This window comes from Glarea lozoyensis, assembly GCF_000409485.1.
Source record: "Glarea lozoyensis ATCC 20868 chromosome Unknown GLAREA7, whole genome shotgun sequence".
NCBI lineage: Eukaryota > Fungi > Ascomycota > Leotiomycetes > Helotiales > Helotiaceae > Glarea > Glarea lozoyensis.
In genome coordinates this window covers 957326-975954 of record NW_007361002.1, presented here as the reverse complement: position 1 = coordinate 975954, position 18629 = coordinate 957326, and the positions used below count along the sequence as shown (strand labels likewise).

The window sequence follows — 18629 nt, the reverse complement described above, 5'->3', positions numbered from 1 at the left end:
TGTTTGACATGGCATTGCAGAGGACATGCATCTGCTGATCGATCATGGAGGTGATGAGATGCAGGCATATTTGCAGTTTGCTAGGGGTCGTGAAATAAAAGGGCGGCGTTTACCGCCTTTCTGGAGAATCAATTGAAAATTCGTTGCTGTATCAATATGCTTTTCTGCTAGTCTTCTGTCGTTCTTAGTGGACTTTCATTCTGGAAAGTGTGTTGATTTTAAGCATGTATTCCTCAATTTGGAATTTGGTAGCCTTTCTGGTTTTCACAATCATACCCCGTATTTTAGCAGCCCCCACAGACATCAATCATGCGACAATCTTGTCAAGAGAAGACCAAATTCAAGAATCATACGACTACATCATCGTTGGTGGTGGAACAGCAGGCTTGACAATAGCAGATCGATTAACCGAAGACGGAAGATGTAAGTTCCAAACAACATAATCCCTTCTTCAAGAAAATCAAAGCTCAACTTTATACTTCAGATACCGTACTAGTCATCGAATACGGATACCTCACATCCCAGTCCATCATCGTCGCTGGCAATGGGCGTGATTTCAATGACCCCGGAATCAGATATAATATCACTAGTACCAAACAGCCGGGCATGAATAACAAGACGCAAGCTGTGGTTATTGGTTGTTGCGTTGGTGGGAGCAGTGCTATTAATGGTATGATTGTGATTCGTGGAACGAGGACTGAGTATGATGGGTGGAAGGAGCTAGGTAGTGAGGGGAGTAGTTGGGATTGGGATGGGGTTATTCCGTATTTTCGTAAAGTGAGTGAGTTCTCATTGAGTGACGGGTTGGGGAAAAAAAGAAAATCGGGTCGGAATCTGGTGGAAGTGTAAAAGCTGGTCACTAAGCAGTGCCCCACATCCATCTTTTACGTATCTTCGCAAGTGACAAGAGGCTCTTTCCAGGAATTTCTCAGCGTTGTCTGAGCATTTGCTTCCAACCCCTTTTGCTAACTTTGGTGTAGGCGCTTCACTTCAACCCACCAAGTCCCGAATTAGCCCAGTCCTTCAATATTACTTGGGATCCATCAGGTTGGGGGAAGGGAATCATTCTATGATTCAAGCCAGCTTTCCTACTTATCAAAATCCTGTCATGAGTAAGTTTCACTCTTTCACATTATCTTCTGGCTTCAAGAGCAAGAGTATGCAAAGCGTCTGGAAAGGGAAGAATGAGGACTTTGAATAACGATCTATACCAGTACCCACACGTAAAGCTATGGCTAAAATGCCAAATATGGATGAACCTGTAGATGGCGCTAACGGCGAAAATGGTCTTTTCTGGCATCCTTCTTCATTCAATCCTGTCAATTTCTATCGCTCTTTTGCTAGAACCCAACATTATGATTCTATTTCGCGGCCCAATTATCAAGTCATTACCGGACAAAAAGTTAACAAGATTTTATTTGCATCCAACACTACTCGTGCAACTGGCGTACAATTCACATCCAGAAATCCAGGGTCGAAGCCACTGGCTGTAAAAGCGAGCAAGGAAATAATTATTAGTGCGGGTACCATACATACGCCACAAGTCTTGCAGATGAGTGGTATTGGACCAAGGGACTTATTGGAGAAGGCGGGAATTGAAGTGAAAGTGGAACTACCGGGTGTCGGCGCTAATTTTCAAGATCATGCTTGGCTTAATGTTGGGTATATCTGTAAGCTTTGAGTGAGCTGAGAAGATGAATGAACGCTAATAGGGATTAGGGAGCAATGGTACTCCTGCTGTACCAAGCGATATTCGCGGGCAAGGCGATCCTAAGACTGGATACGCCCCGTAAGTTACTTTAGCTCAAATTATGAGAAGGCAACTGATTAAGCGATGTAGAAATCTTGGAGCCTGGATAGGAATGCCAACAGTCTCACCTGATGGTTACGAGGATTTAGCAGCACGATATGAAGCACAAGATCCTGCAGCATATATGCCGCCTAACACACATCCAGATGTAAGGAATGACCAGCTATATTGACTCCCATACATTCTTACGAAAGTCTCTAGGTAATAGCAGGCTACGCAGCCTTCCAAAAGTTCCACGCCAATCTCATGCGCAAGAAAAATGCAAACTTCCTGTGGCTTCCTCTAAAAGGCGATGCGTCTTCCTCTCTCCTTTCCATGCACGTCCTCTCTCACGGAAGCATTAACATCAACCCTCTATCTCCAAGTTCCGAGCCCATCGTCGACTACCGCGCCCTCACCAACCCAATAGACATCGACATCATGGTAGAAAACATCGAGTTTCTCCGCCGCTACATGTCGCTCCCGGATTTCGCGACTTCGAAACCCGTGGAAACCAATCCAGGGGCCAACATAAAGGGTGAAGCGCTCCGAGAGTGGATCAGGCGGAATTGGATACCGACGACTTTCCATCCTACGGGTACGGCTGCGAAGATTCCAAGGGATAGGGGTGGGGTTGTTGATGAGGATTTGCTGGTGTATGGGACGGAAGGGTTGAGTGTTGCGGATGCGAGTATAATGCCACTTCCACCGGGGGCGAATACGCAGAGTACGGTTTATATGATTGCTGAGAAGGTGAGAGAGTTTGGGTGAGGTTGTGAGAGTTGTGTGCTGACTTGAGATAGGCTGCTGATATGCTCAAAGCTCGGCAGTGACCAATTGACTAGGCTCAGGGAGGTCTCCCCGGTACCATGATGACATTACATACATGAAATTGAATATGGCCGTTTAGTCGCTGTTTGAAAGGACAGGTGCCGTAGAAATTCCACAGAACAGATGAAAAATAGTCGCCTTCCCCGTTCATAGCAGAATATAGCAGCTTCGGTTGAGAGCCAATAAGTATACAAAGCAGAGCCGTCTTATCGCCAATTTCTGCGTTCGTACCAGTCAGCTGGGTGTGTGAGTACTACGGTGTCGCATCGCCTTTGCGAGGTTGATAATTCGGAAGATTCGTTCAGCTCGTTCCTTCCGTTTTCACCAGTCTCGTAACCCCTCCACACCAAGCTTGTTCTCGAATTCCACCTTCTTCTGTTGTCTGCCTTCACCTTTTCTAGTTTGTCAAGATGTACATTTAGGTCTCACCGCGTCAGAATAGCAGAACCTATAGGGAACTAGAAATCATCGTCGACCCATGGTCCACATTCAAAACGGACAAAGTATTTCGGCGTGTTTTCGGCGTGTTTTCGGCGTGTTTTCGGCGTGTCCAGTCGTTGCTGCGCATCATGGTAATAGAGATTGGTCAATAGATACGTGCTAACAACAATATCAGTAACCATTCTACGGGATTAATGAAGCAAGCTAAAACTCGAAAATGTCGTAGGTGATAACGAGAAGACAAAGTAGGACATACCGAGGTTGGCTACTTGACATGAGTTTCAAGGATTCTTTCAATTCTCTGACGTCAAGTTCATGACCATACTCCGAAGACAACTGATAAGTCGTTATCATCATCTTGCGCTTCACATTGGTCGGTCGACAGAAACAAACTCGAAAACTACTAACATCGAGACGTCCCAGAAGAGGTGCTGCGGGACATTCCACACTAAATTATCAGAAATCTCCACTTGAGACCAATTCAGCACGATTGTGTTGGTACATGGAATAAGACCGGCATTGGTACCTCGTTCTAGGAGTGCTGTGTTGCGCCTCTTGCAGCAGGCACCTCAGGCCCCGCAAGTCCATCAAGCTCTGCCATGTGTCGTTCATCCCAACCGACGAGTTCATGGCGGTTGTCATTCGCGGAACCGGTTTCCAATTGTTGTCGATTTACTTCATCGGCACTAACTTCATATATTGGCTGACGTTCTTGTTGAGCTACCTCGGAATCAGCAGCCAACTCTGCTTTCCCAGTGTACTCCACGTTGGTTGTCTTTCGCTTCCGGCGTATTCTGTATAGGAAGAAAGCAGCAACCGCAAGCATTAACATGCCCAATACAACACCTACCCCAATACCCGCTTTTGCGCCAGTCGATAATCCCGAGTCCGATGGTTCTGGTGGTGGAGTAGTGGTTGGAGAACTCGCTGAGCCGGAACCCGTTAAAGAAGCGGCGGGATTATCAGTGGGTGTGACTGGACCCGAGTTTGTTACAGTGATGGTTGCAGGAGTGGCGTTGGAGGAAGTTGAGGAAGACCTGGAGCTAGAAGTTCCTGAGGATGTTCCTGGCGAAGTACTCGACGAAGTCTTGGGAACCGAAACTAATTAGTGTTAGAACCCAAACCGGATTATAATATCTACTTATGTAGAGTAACGTGTATATCAGTCATTCAAAGCAAAGTCTACACTGACGTACCAGCTATTCTCGACGGCTCCAAAACTGCTTGGTTTGGTATACTCGTGCATGATTGTTGAGCATCCAGATTATTTGATTGTTGTTCTATACATTGTCCCGAAATGAACGCATTGACAAATGCCGGCAAAGTCCCTTTGTAAATCGAGAGGTCGGGCACTATACCATCAGGATCGCTCCTGCAAATACATTCACATGTGATGACAGTCGGCTGAGGTGTAGAGTTAGCTTTTGAAATTCTGTTAGGACAAGTCGTATACATACAGTACAGCTATTTGCCTTTGCATTACTGCCACAGAGAGTTGAACAAGCTAGAATTTCACTGGAGCACCAAGCGCCTGCTGACATTAGTCTTTTTCCACTGAAGAGAACGGCGTTCTACTCACGTCTGGTTGCTGAATCAACAGAATTGGGATCTAAAATTAGCGAACCGTTGTAAGTACCGAGAGGGGTTGTTGAGGAACTCATTTTCGATCAATTCCAAAGTGTCGAAATTCAGGAGAAGAGGGCGTTATGAGGCTGAAGTACTGTTTTATCAGGCGGCGCAGCGACAAAATTGGCATTTCGCATAGCCTGGAGATCGTTTGATTGGCCTTTCACCACGAGGGGAACCTGAATTGACATAAATTTCGCAGTGTTACAGATCCTGCCGATCTTTCTTGTTCTATAAGCTTGTTTTGTGTGGCTGCACTTTTTGATTCTATTTGGGTAGAATAGGCGATCTGCCAACTGTCTTAATTAATTTATAGCTAGAAATATCTCGATGAGTACGTTTTCGTAATTATGATGTCTTGAATTGATTCTTAAAAAGTCTTTTTACTTAAGTTGTGCACAACAAAATTCTTCATATTTTGTTAACTTGGCTCACGAAGTATTCGATGGTGATAAGTATCGCGCTTCGTACACTGTCCAAATTTGTCTTATTTCCTCAAACTCATAGACAGAATAATCCGTATTTCGCAGAAGTGATAGGCCAAATAACTGTCAACGTGATGAAAATATTCGGTTTCAAGTTCTCACTGATGCTCTCGTCGCTATCTCCTGTTAGAGTCGGGTTTGGCACTCATTCGGCGCCATTCGTTGTCACGAAAGTTATCGTCCAAATTTTCCTTTTATTTCAGAGACAATAACTTGAATGTTGCATATGCTTCTGTGGCACTGTTGTCTAGCAAGTTGCGGACTCACTACTATTGCTTTCCTATGGTCCCTGTGCTCTTTCTACGTAAGAGTAAGCCAATTTCGTTGTATACTTTAGTGATTTCGAAAAGCATTTCTCAGATACCTTGAACTAACACATCGATTTGCACGTGCGCCTATTTTCGACTTCGCTATAAGGACCAATTCCTTTCTTCTCCACCTTATTAGGCTCCTAATTTTGTCTTCCCTATTCCCATGGCCGAAATGCCTGAAAAAGGCCATGGGTGTAGAGTCCTAAGTGAGAAAGAGCCTATCGAGGGGCTTCTATTGCGATGGAGAACGTAATTGGCAGTAAGCTAGTACGATAGACGAATTACTCAGATGAAAAGAGAATAAAATCGTCGCATTTACTTAAAGATCGTAGACGGAAAACACGATATTTTGTCAACTTTCTTGAACAACCACCGGGTTTTGACTGTCGACTGCCGCTTATGTTACCTACAGCGAGCTAACTTTTGTAATGAAAGCTACCTAGAAGGATGCATCTCCTCTAGACAAGTTGAGTGAAATGGGTTATGTTATGTCCGAGTCCCGACGTGCGGAGCAAAGACAAGAGGCGGTTAGGGCGATTTCACATATGTCTAAAAGAAATTTTAGAATTCGATTAGTCCTTCTAAACCCCGGGGAAAACTTTGTAACTCATGTTGCCGTGAGATAAATCAATCATGATTAACGTTAGAACTTTACTAACTTTTCCGGCTTCTTAAGTTTCGAAAAATATATTTCTCATTTCACGAGACCAGGACAAGTCAAAAGCGTTACGGAAGACTAAATTTGTGACTTCCAAACACACTTTCTAGGTCTAGCTATAAAATTACTACAAGATCGACCATCTCCGTACGATACCAAAATATTGACATGGTGAGAAATTATAAAACCAAAAAATATCTGCTTCAATGATGGGGATTGAGCCCAACGCGGGGGTCGAACCCGCAACCTTGAGATCACATGATTCTGCTTTTGAGGCAGTTTCTAAGAGTCTCACGCTCTACCGATTGAGCTAGCCGGGCAGATACACTGTCAGATTGGTTGAATCTGATTCGTTGAAGCACTTCTACGATCTTTAAAATATATCGCATAAAATTTGGGGGTGTGCCGAAGTTTCGCCAATGAGACCCACCTCATACTCCGTATTGTGTGAGCGAGCTACCTCTAATACATAAGAGTCCAAAATTTACTTGTTGATCTACAAATTAGAGAGTATGTGCCAATTAGACGCTTGTGCAAAGCGTTTCTAGTTTCCAGAACCAATAGCCTCACCGTCGGGGTTTAAGTGTGTTTCTGGCCCTGCCTCGCTTAGGTCCTGGTGGTCTTTTTCAAGGGGTTTGAGTAGTTGAGTCACTTCAATCTAGTAGTAGTATGCCAATTGTTTTTGAAATTCCTATAGGTAGTTTCAAAAGGCCTAGCGTTGAACTTAAATATGACTAGATTTCAACTCTTGTATCCAAGTGACGTAAAAGTTTGGGCTTCGGATGCAAGTTCTCTGCGTAGAGCGAGCCGAAGGCCAAGATGAGAAGCAGCTATCTAAACGCTTCGAAACCCGCCTTATACCCCAAATACGAGTAATCTAATTTGGTTAAATTTGCTCTCTAGTGTCAGGTTTTCCCTCCCAGTCCTGCCTTCAGTAACTTTATTTGTCGCCATGTTACTGGATTGATCAAACATTCACAGTGAGGCGATCTTAAAACCCAAATCCACAAGCAAACACCGTGTTTCTAAGAAAAGCTAGAATTGATGACATTGTGTCTGCTTGCTGAGCTGTTCGCCGTCAATTTTAGTCATTACCCATTTTCGTGCTGTGAAGCTACTGAGCGGGAATGACGTTTATAAGTAGCCATGACGCAACGGGAACGATTGTAAGGCTCCCAATACTGTCTACTCTTCAACAAACACCTGTATTGAGAAAGGAGGAATACCTTCATATGTTTTTTTAAAGTGACGAGTAAGGTTGTCCAAAGGAGTGTGGGCACAGAACACCAAAGACCATTCTACACGAATTCGCTTTTCCATGTAAAAGCTTAATGCGTTTTATGTAAAATAACACGGTTGCTCTGAAGAAGTTCTTTTCATTTGAAGCTCTAAGTAAACTGTACCCACTTGAAGTCATTTATGGTGTGGTTCAGTGGTTAATCATTCCTTTTTTAGCTTAAGGTTCACAACTTTGTTTTCGACGATGACTTTAGTAGGTTTGGCGGCGGTGACCATTGACTAGCTGAACAATTATGACGAAAACATAGAACCAAATTTTAAACTACCTCTTTCCGCCCGATCACACGTGATATAGCCTTTTAACTTAGTTCTTTTCCATCGGTATATAATGACAAGTGTCACCCACCATTATCCTTCTCAACTACAATTTTTTACCTGCCACTCTCTCGTCACTTAAATTACATTTACTCTCCCTGAATCTCCGTAATATCCCTCGTATGCTCTCTCCTAGGCTTTCCAATACTACAGACTGATTATTTTACCAGTTGACGAGCGATCCATCATAACGTTACATTGCATTTTCTAAGCACCACCATGGAAAATTCAACTATGGAAAACCAAACAAGTTCGTCTGAGCTAACGATCGAAGAACGCATCGACGATGCTTATGACGCTTTATTTGCTCTCTCCGACATTACTGATGCTAAAGATTTTGAAAGCGACGAGTTGGTCGGCTCGGGATCAGATGAAAGTTGGGAAGATATTCAAGTTCCAAGTCCTGTGCACTCTGTCAGAAAAGAACATAAGAGTGGCGAACCATCTTACAAAGCCATAAAACAAGCTTTGATTCAAGCACGGGCTGAGTTGGAGGAACATAAGAGAGGGGAGAAAAAGCGCGATGAGACGTTAATGGAAATCAGGGGTTACTATGCGATTATAAAAGCGAGATATCTGGCTCTGGAGCAGGAAAAGGAAGATAGTCAAAACGCCCAACTCACTCCGCTATCAACACCCAACGATGAAGAAAACATGATCGAGACCCTGCAGAAGAAATTAGTCGAGCAAAACGGGAAACTAATTGTCGCCGAATCAAATGCTCGATGTGAGGCAAGGGAGGCAAAACGTCAGGCCAAAGTGAACGCGAAGCGTTGGGATAATGCTTCCAAGCAATATCAAGCTCTTGCAGCAGAAAACGTGGCTTTGCAGCTGGCCAATTCGATCCAGAAAGATACCGTTTCGGAGTTGCAGAAGAAATTGCAAGATCTCACTCCAACAACGCCTACCAAAATCCAAGTCGCTTCTCCTGCTTCGGAGGACGAAACCGAGAGCTTTTCAATGCCTCCGATCATTTCAATTTGTCAAATGTGCCAACAAGAGCTTCTCTCCTTGGGGGACAATATGATCGACTACGTGCGTAACGAGCTCGACAATGCTCTGCTCCTTCCAATTTGCTGAGCTCTGACAACAACGACTACACAAAGGTATCATTTCACGATGACCTACAGGCTTGAGGGGGACAATACTTGTTTCACACAAGAGATTCAATGTGTCAAGACAGGTCTTGGTGACTGTGAATACCAGGGTGGGAGGTTGACTCATAAGTGAACTACTACTCGAAGATCTGTGTCGATAGGCCTAGAAAATATCCATGGGTTAGACGAAACAAGTGAAGCAGATGGCTTGACTCGCTGGTCAGAGCGTGGTGCTAGCTTCTGTAAGCAAAGGCCAAAGAATGCTCAAAGTGGATAGAAGGCATAACTGGCTTTACCAAATCGACACCGTGAGCTGATAAAGATGATGTCAGAAAAGGTTATTCGAGGACTTCCTGGATTTTCTGAACAAAATCGATCTGGATAGACTAGGAAATGTCGGGAAGCTGCTGTGAATTCTAAGAGTGGTTTGGTGAGGTAAGATAGAGAGGCTTTACAGACTGATACTTGAAACAAATTACCTGCATGGTTGTCAACAAGTGCCTCTAAAACCATCACTTTAAATCCAATGTATCATATTAGTATGCGCTATGGTGCAATAATCGGGTTTTAACGTTCTAGTTGTCCTCACCTAAAACGATCGTAGAGAGAAAGTATAACTCACGAACTCATGCGTCTGAAATTACGAATGAGAGCCGAATGGTATGTCGGATTTTCGGATTCATTGGCATGTGACCAAAGATGAAAGTGTATCCTATCTCTCTCTTCGAAACGATTTATCAGAGTAGTGGAGGCCGGTTCAGTTGCCATGCAAATCATCCTTCGTCCACATCACCTTGCCTTGTTTCCCACAATCGACGTTCAGTACATGACCTGTAATACTGCCACTCCAATTTTGGCTGGCCAAGAACAATATTGATTTGGCCACATCCTGAGGCGGAACTGGTCGCTTCAAGCCCGTGCTAGAACGACGTCAATTTCAGGTATCGTTCAAAGGGTGTGATGAGGATCCATACGTAGCTTGCGCGTCAAGATAATACTGATCTGGATTTTGCTGACACTCTTTTTGGAATTGGACAGTGTCAACTGGCCCCGGTGCGACAGCATTCACTCTGCGGTGAAGTCAACTCTACTATCATAACAATCGTTGGTGACCGAGTATGCTACGAATATGCCACTTACCTAGCACCTGGCCAGATCCTGCCAACATCTCCTACCAAGCTCTTCAATAAACCCCATTGAACGGCACTTTTACCAGCAGCGTAGTCTGCATTGCCTCTTTCTCCAAACCACCCACTCTCGCTCCCAATGATGATTAAACTTACATTTTTGGCCAGTAATGTTGCTTCTTCTGTGCCAGCTAGATTCTTCAAAGATTTGAGCCAAGTTCTAGCTGTCAAGAATGTCCCTTCGACGTTTACACGATGCGTTTTCCGCCATTGTTCAATGTTCATGTCTGCAAGACTTTCGTGGTGGTCTAGCACAGATAGGTCTAGTGAAGCAAGTGCAATGCAGGTTGCTACAGGACCAAAGGTTTTAGCAGCATTTTCAAAAGCTGATGCCAAGTCCTCTTCTGAGGAGATATCGCAAGTCAAGAATTGGAACCTGGGATTCTCCTCCTCTGGGGGAGGCTTCAAATCGAGTGATGTTACTCTAGCTCCTGCGGCCAGAAAAGAAGAGACCGTGGAGGAGCCGATAAACCCCGTACCACCTGTGATCAGAACGTGAGTGTCTTCGAGTGCAAGAGAGAGATCCATTACTGAAAATGTACTATTGGTTGCTGGAAGAAATTCACACTATGTATTCGCAACGTGGTTGATGTAGCTCAGGTGATCACGCAGCGCTGGGCGTAAGGACTGCGACGACTAATAAGATATGGTGAGCAGGGGTCTATGCGAAATGTCAGAGCATGTGTTTGCCTGAATAAATGTTCAGCAAGATCATCTATTTCAACATCTATTGTCTGGAAAAGCTAAGAATGGGGTTTGCGGGCCAACCAGGGTATATCTATTGACAGATTGGGGCTCTGTAGCGAGCGATGCTCGCTTAACTTTTTGTTTGCGCATGCGCCGCAGATATACTTCACTCCTCTGCTCATGAAACTTTGGCAGCACCTTAGGATACTAAGTCTATCTATTGAAGAGGTGTTTTAACTTGGTTCTTTTGGCTACCGACGTTAAAGCTTATGCCTCATATGCTTTTACCCGCTGGCTTTCAGTTCGCTCTCTTGGCTGTGTGCGCTGACAGCTTTTCATTACGCACTCGTAAAGTCATTTTCACAGCCTTCTGCTGATTGCATAGCTGCCGGCGACCTCGAAACCTCCTGTGGGTCTCTGAACAGGGATTATTTTGAGCTCGCCGATTGCATTGAGGCTCAGTTTCAACTTTCCCAACCGCGGGAAGTACGGCGGTACATCCTATTAAGGTGCGCTTCAACGAGATGGATGCCAGGAGATACATCTTACGGCGCATCGTCTTTAGATTTACGACGAGTAGATCGGGGACTTCGACACACAACTTGGTCGACGGGTGAAATACACGGGTATGATAAGCGGGATCTTGCTGTGAGGTCTCCGGTACTAGGTGGGTAGGATCTTGTCAGCCACCAACTGGCCGAGTAATCATCACGTTTCCATAGGGCGAGAGAGCAAAGCCTCGAAGTCAGACCTTAGCTCTCAGCTTGTTAGATGAATTATGGCTGCAGTTTCTGGCTCGATGCGCTTGGTACATAATAAGCAAGGTCCCTTGGTAGGTTTGAGCTTGCCCTCCATAACTCTTTCTCCTTACGTTATTGGCAAATATTCTTACATTCCAGTGGAGGGGTATTTGTAGTTCTTGCACTTTTGATTCTTTCTAAACCACCAGACCAGCGCAACTATCCGCTATGTGGCCATTCGCGAGCCGCCCTGCTAAAGAGGCTATCGAGAAAAGAACAAACCTCGTATCCTACTCGACGGACATCGAGGATGGCGTCGTTACAGAAACTCATTTAATGAATAATGACGTGAAGAACTTTACGTGGAAAGGGGTGACGGTCACTGTGAAGGACAGTAAAACAGGTGCTCCTAAAGTTATTCTTGATAACATTGACGGAGTGGTTCAAGCAGGTTTGCGACCTTCAAATTCTAAAGGGGCTGTAATTGATGTAGTGTAGGAGAAATACTTGCCTTGATGGGGCCGAGTGGGTGTGGTAAAACAAGTCTGCTTAATGTCCTTGCTCGAAGAGATGTCTCTGTTGCTGCAAAAGTCGAAGGTACCGTTCTGATCAACGGAAACGTTGCCTCGACATCTTCCTTTCGTGAAATGACATCGTACGTGGAGCAAGAAGATGCTCTTATTGGGTCTTTGACCGTGATGGAGACAATGTATTTTGCTGCGCGTCTTTCGCATAAGAAGTAAGAATTGCTACCAACACAAGTATCTCTACGTCCCTGACAAGTTCACAGCACCTTAACGAAGGCGGCTAGAATACGACGAATTAGTACGCTAATTGCATCATTCGGTTTGACGAACCAAGCGAACAATATCATTGGAACACCAATTAGAAAAGGAATCAGTGGAGGACAAAAGAGACGACTCAGTGTCATCAGTCAATTGATCACTGCCCCAAAGATCTTGTTCCTGGATGAACCTACAAGTGGACTCGATTCGACAGCAAGCTCGGAAGTCATATCATTTGTGAAAAATGCGGCAAAGAAGAACAATGTATGTTATATGTGCTTCAGTGGGGATCATGGCAAAGACTAACTTAACTACAGTTGATCGTCATCTGCAGTATTCATCAACCATCTACGACTACTTTTCAGCTTTTTGACAAACTGCTTCTCCTTTCAGGTGGCAGATCTCACTACTTTGGCTCTGTTGCTGGAATTCAAGACCACTTCAACTCTCTGAATCAGCCACTACCTCTGCATATGAACCCGGCTGAGTTCCTCCTTGACCTCATGAATACAGATTTTGCGAGAGGGCACGAAGATGCGGAAGCTCGGCTGTCAAATATCCACCGCGGTTGGCTAAATTCAGAACTGGCTAAGGACCTCGATACACAAATCACTTCAGCCCAGAGTAATAACCTTCCTCTTCCGGATTCCACATCTTCAACTCGCAGTTTCTTTATCGATGTTGCTACACTCGTTCATCGCTCCTTTATCAAATCCTATCGCGACGTGGTGGCTTACGGTATCCGTATCGCAATGTACTTCGGCCTCGCAGTCATGATGGGTACTGTTTGGCTTAGGATGGACTATGACCAGAGGTCAATCCAGCCAGTCATTAATGCAATATTTTTCGGCGGAGCCTTCATGTCTTTCATGGCAGTAGCATATGTGCCTGCTTTCCTCGAAGACCGGGCGAACTTTGTCAAGGAGAGACATAACGGCCTTTATGGTGCGACCGCTTTCATGGTCTCCAACTTCATCATCGGCCTCCCGTATCAGTTTCTCATCTCCATCCTTTTCTCCATTATCGCATACTGGCTCTCAAACTTTCGACCAACAGCAGATGGATTTTTCTTATGGGTTATGTGGCTATTCCTCGATCTCGTCGCCGCAGAATCGCTTGTGGTCCTCGTTTCCTCGATTTTCCCTATTTTTGTTGTCGCACTAGCACTGACTGCTTTTGCTAACGGTTTGTGGATGTGCGTCGACGGTTTCATGGTTACACCCGCTATCCTGAACGTTTTTTACAAGTACGTCTTCAGTTACATCGATTACCAATCCTATGTGTTCAAAGGCATGATGGTCAACCAGTTTGCCGAATCAACATATACTTGTGGATCGAAATGCGAATGCATGTATGTCACACCTTTAGCTGCTGAATGTAAGATTGCCGGGCAAGGTGTTCTGGATCAGTATGATTATAACACTGGGAACACGGGAAAGTGGGTTGGTATTCTATTGGGTATTGTTCTTGGCTACAGAATGCTGGGTACTCTCGTGTTGATGGTCAAGAAGCATTAGGGATAAGAATCCCCGGGTGACAGGACTTGAAAGGTTGTCATGCCAGCCAGCCATCTGGGGTCAACGGCCTGCTATGGTTTGTTTGCTATTTCACTTACGTGTCGAGATAATTGTGATGCCACAGAGTCCAAGCGTTTTGTATCATTAGGGCGACTCTTTTGCGTGTAAATATATCTTGCTCTAATTGATAAAATCATGCCTTAGACAGTTGCCCTCAGTTGTAATAACAGACTGCACAACAGTAACTTTAGTCGCAAATCTAAGCATGTTCCGTTTCAGATGAGGGTTCTTAAGTTTCCAGGTTAAAAGTGTTGAAGACTTCATGCTCAACGATTTACCGTTTCACGAGAAAACCCGAGCAATTTGTGTTGGACAAGGATTTCCACGCTATTGGATGGCAAATTCAAGAATTACCAATAGAATGATATACCTGTGTAATAGAGTACCGGAACTCGTGGTTTCACCATGCGGTTGTCAACTGCTGGCACACGGTAGTGCAAGTATATCTTGGAACTTTCTGATAAGACTCCTACAACTAACAACTTCGCGATCAGATAATATATGCATACTAGTCCGCTGTTTGTTGATCGTTGTCAGTTGCGGTTCATACCCTTTTTAGCCGGTCTTAACAAATTGTCGCGCTATCCATCATGTCCAATTCGGCATCCCAATAGTAAAAGGTTAGTGGTCACTTGAGTTTATTGTAGACTTCTGACAAGTCGTTATATTGAGATATAATACGGGTGACTGCTCTGTACCATTCCCGGCCAGTGACCGTTGAATAGCGAGCGCGGATGGCATGTACTACACTTGTACCTCTTAGAAAGCGGCGGATCCTGTCTGTCGGGTCCCAGATGTGCTTGGCAACGTCGTAGTTTAGAAAAGAGACCTAGTAGAACCAGAATTGGACTAGAAATGACTTCCAGGGCACTAGGACAAGCACTTAGCCTCGAGCAAACTATGTCGTGCTTTTGTGAAAGGGAATTAGCGAGCCAAGTAACCAATATAAAGTACATCTTATATCTCTCGAACTCCGGGATTGTACGCATCACGTGCATTGAACCTTCCTCATGGGGCTGGCCCCGGATCTCCGTACATTTCTAAAAGGAGAATCCCAACAGAAATATCACCTGTTGACCACCCCCCTTTTCCTCCAACCGTGAAAAAATCGTTCACGTTGTCGCTACGCGAATATCGATGCTCCAAGAGCTATTTGCGATTTGCTAGTGTCTTTGACGGGATTCGAGTTTGATATCCCAGTTTCTGAGGGGCACAGCAGCGGCGTCCATCTGGTCACCGCCCCATCCTCGCCGACCTCTGGTTTGAGGTGCATCAATAGTACGAAAAAGGGTCTCGCAAATAGGAACTGGTGGTTGCACTACTTTATTCCATTCTCAACCAATTGAATTACCCTCCATTAGGCCATCAGGCTGTCTCTGTCATCGGCGACCTCGCTTCGACTCGTTTGCTTGCAAAGGCACTTCACTTGCTTTCCATAATCCCTTCAAACATCCAGAAAGGGACCGGCCACTCTAGCATTACTCCACCTTTCAACCTCCCCGACTGACTCGGCAGTATGTCTTGGTCATCTTCGAGCCCGTCAGGCTCGACTACAACTACTTCTGCCCTGACCAGCCCTCTAGAGACACCCACATCGTCGACACGCCCACCCAGTTCGCAGCAATCTCCAAAGAGCCAATCTGAAGGAAGCGAAAGCCAGCCCTCAATAAACTCCGCGAATCAGTCGGCCTCTGACCAGAGCAAGGAACGAGTAACAGTGCCGTCTGCTTGCGTTGCTTGTCGTTCAAAGCACTTAAAATGCGATGGACTGAGTCCATGCACCAGATGTTCTGCCAATAGTAAGACTACCTGCTTCTTAGTGGTTTACTCTTCATCTATCCACCCTTCTTACCACCTTAACACCGTAAGCTCAGAAGCCTCTTAATGGGCTTTTCACCTTGAGCTTGAGCTGTTAAATTCAAAACACTACGATCTTTTATATGAGATATATAAAGGCTGGGATATAGCATACACGCGCAACTGCTAATCGTTGTCATATATCAGGCTTCGAATGTGTATATGTGCGGAGCAGAAGGGGCTTCAAAGGCCCTCGTAAAAATGGAGTTCAAGGCAAAATCCCAACGGCCGCTCCAGGCGCCGGATCGAGTTGCCCTATGATTAACCCCAATGCTGGAAGAGGTCCGCATGTACCTACCGGCCTGGCCACACCACCAGACAACAGATTGCAGGCGGTACCACGTCCCCTTGATATTCCATACGACGTTAACAATGATCTGACAACCTACGATCCAAACAAGAATCTTCCCGCCTCTACTTCTGGTCTTGAACTGCGTGAAAGATGCATCGAGGCGTTCTTCTACCATTTCCATCCAGCGCATCCATTCCTGCTCCCCCGTACGGAGTTCATGGAATTAAGGCAAAAGCAAGGGTTGGAACACTTGCTCGCTGCTATGCGCTATGTAGGTTCTGCATATGTATCTTCGGCAAATACTGTGGCCCTTGGTTTGGAGGCTGAACGTCTTGTATATGGCGCAGACTGCCCTCAAGATGCGTACAGAGTTCAAGCCATGCTCATTTTGACTATCGGTCTCGATGGGTATACATACCAAGAGAAAGCTTTGCAGATTCTTATGGATGCTCAGGATCTGGCGCTTAAATTACGAATGAACAAGCGTGAATTTGCGTTCCTAAATAGCAATGGCTCACAAATAGCCGAGGAAAGCTGGAGACGAACATGGTGGGAGCTCTATATAGTCGACGGTATGATTGCAGGCGTTCATCAAAAGAGCGACTTCCGAATGAAGGATATGCCAAATGATGTTGACCTTCCCTGTGAAGAGAAGGAGTACCTGTCTGGAGTAAGCCTCTTAATTCCAACTGCCTTTTCCAGTGCTGACAGATTAAAAGTTCATTCCACAGCCCAGTTCGCTTAGCGATTTTGATGATGAGTCTTTCGATGGCAAGGAGCTCACGTTTTCGTCCTTCGCATATAGAATTGCTGCACTTCGCAACCTTGGCCGGGTTTTATCTTCTGGCCTGCTCCAAAGTTCTACTCCCGATGGGGACGCTATCCTTCGTGTTGATAATCATCTTGTTACCTGGCGTCTACACCTCCCAGAAAACAAGAAGAAGTTCATTAACAACGAGGGCAAGCTTGATGAGATGCTTTTCCAAGCACATATGATTACTGAAGCGTATGTCACCTCCTTTCTCGTCAAAGACACCCCTCTGACCACACAATCAGAACGACTATTGTCTTGCACCGCGAGTTTTCCGAACTCGACTCCAGTGTTGCCAAGGGTGTCACCTCGTGCGCGCCACATAAACCTATTATTCCGGGAGAAAACTACAATATCCACGCCGCAAAGACAGTACAAGCCGCACAAGATATATCCAAACTCATTTCCATTCCAGTTCCTTTGATCAAACATACGCATTTCTTCACCTGTGTTGTTACGCTCGGCTCCATTGTACATCTCTCGTGCTGGTCTACCCTGATGCCATATATGCAAGACGATGACCTCAAACAACAATTACGCTTGAATACTGGAGCTCTGAAGACCCTGTGGCAGGTAAGTTTTATGTGCTTTCTTCCTCCTGCCGAGCTTTTTCTTTTGCCCCCACTTTCTAGTAGCAAGAGACCTATGAAAAGTGCGATGTTACTCCAGCTTTGCGGATTCTTGTATCGCAATACTGACCATTCGCACGCAGGTTTGGCCTTCCGCCGGTAAAGCCTTCGGCCAAGTAAAAGGCGTCGCTCAAGAGATTTTCCAGTCCAAGAAGATTGCGGTCGAATCAGGCTACTGGACCAACTTCGCTCAAGAGGATGTGATGAGAGTGATGATTGACGACCAGAGAATCATGGACGAGCTGGACTTGCTCCACTAAGCCTTTTGTCTGGGTATATTTCTTGAACCGAACATCGATGTCGGATTAATGCAGCATGGCGATTTTTGAAACAAGCTGGAACTTTTAGGGGTTTGCGTTTACAATGGGCTTAAGAGTTGCTTGGATATGACGTTCGTTCTTTAGGATTAATGAGATATATGATTGCAATTGAAAAGTTATGTTCCGTTACTGGTTTCAGTGGTAAGACCTTCCACCCTGTAGAAGGGGCCTGAGATAACTGCAATATGGAAATTGCTTCCATAAAGCCACTTCTCGTGAACGATCTCACATCTCTCTACAGCATCCACATTATGCTCGGATTTTTCACACAATCATGAAGTGAAGAGGGTTTACAGTATATACTTGCTAAATGCAAATGATCACGTGTAACCCCACCCCCAAAACACATCCCGCGTTCGCGAATCCCCTCCAAAAGCGCGTTACCTCAACTTCCAACCAATAATCTCAAGACGGCGTTCAAGGTCTCGCAATTACAACCATTTCACAAACACCGTCAGAGATAGAGCTGTCTGCGAACCAAAATCAACATGGATACCTCAGATGCAACCACAACAAACCCGGCGCAAAACGAAGATCTCACACCCCTCGAGCAAGACGTTCTGGATGAATACGAAAGATTAGCAGAGAACATGAAAAAAGTAGCCTCTCCCTCTTGGAATTTATTTTCACTGTACATTTGAAACTAATAGCCTATTTCAAATAGCTAGCGAACCACCTAGACATCCTGGCCAACGCGCCCACGTCCGAAATCCTCGATGGCCTGCGACAATTGGAGAGGAAGACGAGCTTGGTGTTTACGTTGTTGAAGGCTAGTGTTTATAGTATTGTGCTGGAGCAGGAGACTTATTCGGGAGATCCTAATGTGGATGAAGGGGGGAGTGAACCGTGATGAAGGGCGGTGGAGGAAGATGAGGATTTAAGTTGGCGAAAG

At 45.2% G+C, this 18629-nt stretch overlaps 9 protein-coding genes across 9 annotated transcripts; 6 read left to right on the top strand and 3 right to left on the bottom strand.

The window, feature by feature from the left end:
• Positions 1-224: 224 nt before the first annotated feature.
• On the top strand, positions 225-1073 carry GLAREA_01515 (FAD/NAD(P)-binding protein; the record flags this gene model as incomplete). The annotated part of the gene is made up of 3 exons (XM_008088731.1): positions 225-423; positions 485-777; positions 981-1073. The coding sequence occupies 3 exons, from the start codon at positions 225-227 to the stop codon at positions 1071-1073; spliced, it is 585 nt and encodes a 194-aa protein (XP_008086922.1).
• Positions 1074-1240: 167 nt separating this feature from the next.
• On the top strand, positions 1241-2622 carry GLAREA_01514 (FAD/NAD(P)-binding protein; the record flags this gene model as incomplete). Its single annotated transcript, XM_008088730.1, has 5 exons — positions 1241-1670; positions 1720-1789; positions 1841-1958; positions 2012-2542; positions 2593-2622. 5 exons carry the CDS (start codon positions 1241-1243, stop codon positions 2620-2622), a joined length of 1179 nt encoding a protein of 392 aa, XP_008086921.1.
• Positions 2623-3078: 456 nt separating this feature from the next.
• Positions 3079-3337, bottom strand: GLAREA_01513 (uncharacterized protein; the record flags this gene model as incomplete). The annotated part of the gene is made up of 2 exons (XM_008088729.1): positions 3079-3220; positions 3318-3337. The coding sequence occupies 2 exons, from the start codon at positions 3335-3337 to the stop codon at positions 3079-3081; spliced, it is 162 nt and encodes a 53-aa protein (XP_008086920.1).
• A 256-nt stretch (positions 3338-3593) lies between these two features.
• Positions 3594-4722, bottom strand: GLAREA_01512 (uncharacterized protein; the record flags this gene model as incomplete). The annotated part of the gene is made up of 4 exons (XM_008088728.1): positions 3594-4162; positions 4258-4465; positions 4519-4592; positions 4641-4722. The coding sequence occupies 4 exons, from the start codon at positions 4720-4722 to the stop codon at positions 3594-3596; spliced, it is 933 nt and encodes a 310-aa protein (XP_008086919.1).
• Positions 4723-7974: 3252 nt separating this feature from the next.
• On the top strand, positions 7975-8835 carry GLAREA_01511 (uncharacterized protein; the record flags this gene model as incomplete). Its single annotated transcript, XM_008088727.1, has 1 exon — positions 7975-8835. One exon carries the CDS (start codon positions 7975-7977, stop codon positions 8833-8835), a length of 861 nt encoding a protein of 286 aa, XP_008086918.1.
• Positions 8836-9609: 774 nt separating this feature from the next.
• Positions 9610-10567, bottom strand: GLAREA_01510 (NAD(P)-binding Rossmann-fold containing protein; the record flags this gene model as incomplete). The annotated part of the gene is made up of 3 exons (XM_008088726.1): positions 9610-9772; positions 9827-9922; positions 9993-10567. The coding sequence occupies 3 exons, from the start codon at positions 10565-10567 to the stop codon at positions 9610-9612; spliced, it is 834 nt and encodes a 277-aa protein (XP_008086917.1).
• Positions 10568-11694: 1127 nt separating this feature from the next.
• GLAREA_01509 (P-loop containing nucleoside triphosphate hydrolase) lies at positions 11695-13768 on the top strand (the record flags this gene model as incomplete). The annotated part of the gene is made up of 4 exons (XM_008088725.1): positions 11695-11917; positions 11965-12205; positions 12257-12515; positions 12569-13768. 4 exons carry the CDS (start codon positions 11695-11697, stop codon positions 13766-13768), a joined length of 1923 nt encoding a protein of 640 aa, XP_008086916.1.
• A 1576-nt stretch (positions 13769-15344) lies between these two features.
• On the top strand, positions 15345-17677 carry GLAREA_01508 (Zn2/Cys6 DNA-binding protein; the record flags this gene model as incomplete). The annotated part of the gene is made up of 5 exons (XM_008088724.1): positions 15345-15627; positions 15833-16647; positions 16697-16983; positions 17034-17361; positions 17501-17677. 5 exons carry the CDS (start codon positions 15345-15347, stop codon positions 17675-17677), a joined length of 1890 nt encoding a protein of 629 aa, XP_008086915.1.
• Positions 17678-18225: 548 nt separating this feature from the next.
• GLAREA_01507 (uncharacterized protein) lies at positions 18226-18587 on the top strand (the record flags this gene model as incomplete). Its single annotated transcript, XM_008088723.1, has 2 exons — positions 18226-18336; positions 18402-18587. 2 exons carry the CDS (start codon positions 18226-18228, stop codon positions 18585-18587), a joined length of 297 nt encoding a protein of 98 aa, XP_008086914.1.
• Between the last annotated feature and the right edge of the window lie 42 nt (positions 18588-18629).